The sequence below is a fragment of the Oncorhynchus keta genome, chromosome 37 (assembly GCF_023373465.1).
Source record: "Oncorhynchus keta strain PuntledgeMale-10-30-2019 chromosome 37, Oket_V2, whole genome shotgun sequence".
In the NCBI taxonomy this organism is placed as follows: domain Eukaryota; kingdom Metazoa; phylum Chordata; class Actinopteri; order Salmoniformes; family Salmonidae; genus Oncorhynchus; species Oncorhynchus keta.
This window is the reverse complement of record NC_068457.1, coordinates 27,096,285-27,102,284: the sequence shown is the minus strand read 5'-3', so window position 1 is coordinate 27,102,284 and position 6,000 is coordinate 27,096,285. Positions and strand designations below refer to the sequence as shown.

General features: G+C 44.3%; 1 protein-coding gene across 1 annotated transcript in view; it reads right to left on the bottom strand.

The window, feature by feature from the left end:
- Window positions 1-6,000, bottom strand: part of LOC127916632 (dystrophin-like) — a 351,583-nt gene that overhangs the window by 130,613 nt on the left and 214,970 nt on the right. The window contains exons 28-29 of the mRNA XM_052498942.1: window positions 4,767-4,901; window positions 1,934-2,083 (exon numbers count right to left, since the gene is read on the bottom strand). Of these exons, the coding sequence (XP_052354902.1) occupies window positions 1,934-2,083; window positions 4,767-4,901 (285 nt within the window). The remainder of the gene's footprint in view (window positions 1-1,933; window positions 2,084-4,766; window positions 4,902-6,000) is intronic.

Here is a 6,000-nt window from a genome sequence, read left to right as displayed (position 1 = left end):
TGCCTGTCTATCTATCTGCCGGCCTGCCTGTCTGTCTGTCGGTCTGCTGTGCTGCCAGTCTGTCTGCCCGTCTGTCGGTCTGTCTGCCCTTCTGTCTGTCTTTCTTTCCTTCTCTGTCACCATCATACTTACAAACACTTGAGTGCCATGTGACAGTTCCACTACCTTTCTCCTTTATAGATCACAACTATACAGGAAGAGGATTCTCCTTTATAGATCACAACTATACAGGAAGAGGATTCTCCTTTATAGATCACAACTATACAGGAAGAGGATTCTCCTTTATAGATCACAACTATACAGGAAGAGGATTCTCCTTTATAGATCACAACTATACAGGAAGAGGATTCTCCTTTATAGATCACAACTATACAGGAAGAGGATTCTCCTTTATAGATCACAACTATACAGGAAGAGGATTCTCCTTTATAGATCACAACTATACAGGAAGAGGATTCTCCTTTATAGATCACAACTATACAGGAAGAGGATTCTCCTTTATAGATCACAACTATACAGGAAGAGGATTCTCCTTTATAGATCACAACTATACAGGAAGAGGATTCTCCTTTATAGATCACAACTATACAGGAAGAGGATTCTCCTTTATCGATCACAACAATACAGGAAGAGGATTCTCCTTTATCGATCACAACTATACAGGAAGAGGATTCTCCTTTATAGATCACAACTATACAGGAAGAGGATTCTCCTTTATAGATCACAACTATACAGGAAGAGGATTCTCCTTTATAGATCACAACTATACAGGAAGAGGATTCTCCTTTATAGATCACAACTATACAGGAAGAGGATTCTCCTATTATCAGATCTTTATAGACAACTATACAGGAAGAGGATTCTCCTTTATAGATCACAACTATACAGGAAGAGGATTCTCCTTTATAGATCACAACTATACAGGAAGAGGATTCTCCTTTTAGATCACAACTATACAGGAAGAGGATTCTCCTTTATAGATCACAACTATACAGGAAGGATTCTCAACTTTATAGATCACAACTATACAGGAAGAGGATTCTCCTTTATAGATCACAACTATACAGGAAGAGGATTCTCCTTTGTAGATCACAACTATACAGGAAGAGGATTCTCATTTAAAGACCACAACTATACAGGAAGAGGATTCTCCGAACTTCATGACCCCAGTTAGCGTCAGTCTACACAGACAGACTAACAGACACTGATACTGACACACTGATACTGGCACAATGGAGAAAGGCTTAAGAGCTATGCATTAATCAGTTATTTCATAGAGGATCACATGACTGCAGAATGAATATGAATACAGGGATTTCCATAGCCTTATTGTGCTGTGTATGCGCGTGCGCGTGTTCCTGTGAGTGCTTATGACTAATTGTCAGTGTGTAAGAATCTGACAGAGAAGTAGGTCTTTATCACAGATGTCAGCCAGGCCTATATCTCTTTCCCTCCTCACCCTCTCTTTACAGATGTGGGGTCTTCATTTGAGCCCGTTTGCTACAGCAGGAAAATAATCCTGCAGCAACAGGAAATGTGAACTATTATGTGGATATTTTTTTGTAGGGGTTAATACCTTTAGTGTTAGGGCAAATCAAGTCTCACATTTTAGAGTGGAAATTACACACTTCAGAAGCCTTTTTAAACCTTGAATACACTACACACTTGTATTTTCTACTGTGCAGGAAAATTCTCAGTAACAAAAGAGTGATCGAATTAAGATCCTACATCTGTATGTGTGTATGTTTAACACAGAGAAGACCTCACCCTCTGCATGAGTTCATCCCAGCGTGTGTTGAAGGCCTCAGCCTCTCTGTATGTGTGTATGTTTAACACAGAGAAGACCTCACCCTCTGCATGAGTTCATCCCAGCGTGTGTTGAAGGCCTCAGCCTCTCTGTATGTGTGTATGTTTAACACAGAGAAGACCTCACCCTCTGCATGAGTTCATCCCAGCGTGTGTTGAAGGCCTCTAGTTTGTGCTGGATCAGTTGATCCAGAACTCCTCCGTCCATCAGGGTCTGAGACAGCTCTCTGATCTGGTTCCTCCCATCTTCAGGGTGACGCAGCAATGTGTCCAGGGCCTGGACACACACACACACACACACACACACACACACACACACACACACACACACACACACACACACACTTTAGTTTTTATTTTAGGCCAATCAGTGTCCTTTACTACTTCCGGCGCCGACAGAGACGGCCGCCTCGCTTCGCGTTCCTAGGAAACTATGCGTTTTTTTGGTTTTTTACGTGTTATTTCTTACATTAGTACCCCAGGTCATCTTAGGTTTCATTACATACAGTCGAGAAGAACTACTGAATATAAGATCAGCGTCAACTCACCATCAGTACGACCAAGAATATGTTTTCCGCGACGCGGATCCTGTGTTCTGCCTTACAAACAGGACAACGGAATGGATCCCATGCGGCGACCCAAAAAAACGACTCCGAAAAAGAGGGAAACGAGGCGGTCTCCTGGTCAGACTCCGGAGACGGGCACACCGTGCACCACTCCCTAGCATTATTCTCGCCAATGTCCAGTCTCTTGACAACAAGGCTGATGAAATCCGAGCAAGGGTAGCATTCCAGAGGGACATCAGAGACTGTAACGTTCTTTGCTTCACGGAAACATGGCTCACTGGAGAGACGCTATCGAAGGCGGTGCAGCCAATGGGTTTCTCCACGCATCGCGCTGACAGAAACAAACATCTTTCTGGTAAGAAGAGGGGCGGGGGCGTATGCCTCATGGCTAACGAGACATGGTGTGATGAAAGAAACATACAGGAACTCAAATCCTTCTGTTCACCTGATTTAGAATTCCTCACAATCAAATGTCGACCGCATTATCTACCAAGAGAATTCTCTTCGATTATAATCACAGCCGTATATATTCCCCCCCAAGCAGACACATCGATGGCTCTGAACGAACTTTATTTGACTCTTTGCAAACTGGAATCCATTTATCCGGAGGCTGCATTCATTGTAGCTGGGGATTTTAACAAGGCTAATCTGAAAATAAGACTCCCTAAATTTTATCAGCATATCGATTGCGCAACCAGGGGTGGAAAAACCTTGGATCATTGTTACTCTAACTTCCGCGACGCATATAAGGCCCTGCCCCGCCCCCCTTTCGGAAAAGCTGACCACGACTCCATTTTGTTGGTCCCTGCCTACAGACAGAAACTAAAACAAGAAGCTCCCACGCTGAGGTCTGTTCAACGCTGGTCCGACGAATCTGATTCCACACTTCAAGACTGCTTCCATCACGTGGACTGGGATATGTTTCGTATTGCGTCAGATAACAACATTGACGAATACGCTGATTCGGTGTGCGAGTTCATTAGAACGTGCGTTGAAGATGTCGCTCCCATAGCAACGATTAAAACATTCCCAAACCAGAAACCGTGGATTGATGGCAGCATTCGCGTGAAACTGAAAGCCCGAACCACTGCTTTTAATCAGGGCAAGGTGACTGGTAACATGACTGAATACAAACAGTGCAGCTATTCCCTCCGCAAGGCTATCAAACAAGCTAAGCGTCAGTATAGAGACAAAGTAGAATCTCAATTCAACGGCTCAGACACAAGAGGTATGTGGCAGGGTCTACAGTCAATCACGGACTACAAGAAGAAAACCAGCCCAGTCACGGACCAGGATGTCTTGCTCCCAGGCAGACTAAATAACTTTGATTTATATTCACCCTCTCTCTGTCTGGGCCGTACCTGGTATCACTAAGACAGAGATAGATATGACTGACTCTGGGCCGTACCTGGTATCACTAATACAGAGATAGATATCACTGACTCTGGGCCGTACCTGGTATCACTAAGACAGAGATAGATATGACTGACTCTGGGCCGTACCTGGTATCACTAAGACAGATATAGATATGACTGACTCTGGGCCGTACCTGGTATCACTAAGACAGATATAGATATGACTGACTCTGGGCCGTACCTGGTATCACTAATACAGAGATAGATATCACTGACTCTGGGCCGTACCTGGTATCACTAATACAGAGATAGATATGACTGACTCTGGGCCGTACCTGGTATCACTAATACAGAGATAGATAAGACTGACTCTGGACCGTACCTGGTATCACTAGGACAGAGATAGATGTGACTGACTCTGGGCCGTACCTGGTATCACTAAGACAGAGATAGATATCACTGACTCTGGGCCGTACCTGGTATCACTAAGACAGAGATAGATATGACTGACTCTGGGCCGTACCTGGTATCACTAAGACAGAGATAGATATGACTGACTCTGGGCCGTACCTGGTATCACTAAGACAGAGATAGATATGACTGACTCTGGGCCGTACCTGGTATCACTAAGACAGAGATAGATATGACTGACTCTGGGCCGTACCTGGTATCACTAGGACACAGATAGATATGACTGACTCTGGGCCGTACCTGGTATCACTAATACAGAGATAGATATGACTGACTCTGGGCCGTACCTGGTATCACTAGGACACAGATAGATATCACTGACTCTGGGCTGTACCTGGTATCATTAGTACACAGATAGATATCACTGACTCAGGACAAATCTTGGGGAAAACAGTTGTTCCTCTTTCGGGTTTTGACATGAACCATGACCATGTAGCTGCTGCCATTATTGGTCAATAGCTGCAGAAGGCTGATGAATGGAGTCCCCCAGGAACAACATAACGACAGAGAGAGTGTGGTGAACCCCTAGGAGAGGGTCTGTAAGTGGTCAAAGGTCAAAGGCGCTCACATCAAGGGCCTCACAGAGCTCCTCTGCTCCCCCCGGGATGCTGTCTGTCTCGTCTAGCTTCTGCTCCAGCTGGTCCAGCCAGCCGTTCTCCTGCTCCAGGTAGGACAGCAGCTCACACCAACACGCCCACACCTCCTACAGCCCAGGGGTCAGAGAGAGAGAGAGGGTCAAACAGAAAGACAGAAAGGACAGAGTGTGAGAGAGAAATGGTTTGTGTGTGTGTGTGTGTGTGTGTGTGTGTGTGTGTGTGTGTGTGTGTGTGTGTGTGTGTGTGTGTGTGTGTGTGTGTGTGTGTGTGTGTGTGTGTGTGTGTGTGTGTGTGTGTGTGTGTGTGTGTGTGTGTGTGATAGAAGGTGAAATGTGTCCTGTGAAAGTAGATGAAAACAGATAAGAGAGATACAAAGACTCATTGATATTCTGTTATGTTTCGTCTACAGATTGTACTATGTGTTTGTAATACCAGACTCATTGATATTCTGTTATGTTTCGTCTACAGATTGTACTGTGTTTGTAATAGCAGACTCATTGATATTCTGTTATGTTTCGTCTACAGTGTTTGTACTATGTGTTTTGTAATACCAGACTCATTGATATTCTGTTATGTTTCGTCTACAGATTGTACTATGTGTTTGTAATACCAGAACATTGATTTTGTGATGTTGAGAGCTCCAGAGGGTACTATTAGTTTGTAATACCAGACTCATTGATAGTCTGTTATGTGTGTGTCTACAGTGTGTGTGTTTGTGTGTGATTGTGTGTGTGTGTCCACGAAGGGTGATTAGAGGTGTAAGTGTGTGTGTGTGTGTGTGTCTGCCTGTGCTCATGCCTGCGTGTGTGTGCTGTACTGTCCAGTATCTGTCCAGTATTTGTCTCGTATCTGTTCAGTATCTGTCCAGTATCTGTCCAGTATCTTTCTTGTATTTGTCCAGTATCTGTTCAGTATCTGTCCAGTATTTGTCCAGTATCTGTTCAGTATCTGTCCAGTATTTGTCTGGTATCTGTCCAGTATCTGTCCAGTATCTGTCCAGTATTTGTCCAGTATCTGTCCAGTATTTGTCTGGTATCTGTCCAGTATCTGTCCAGTATTTGTCCGGTATCTGTCCAGTATCTGTCCAGTATCTGTCCAGTATCTGTCCGGTATCTGTCCAGTATTTGTCTGGTATCTGTTCAGTATCTGTCCAGTATCTGCCCAGTATCTGTCCAGTATCTGTCTTGTATTTGTCCAGTATCTGTT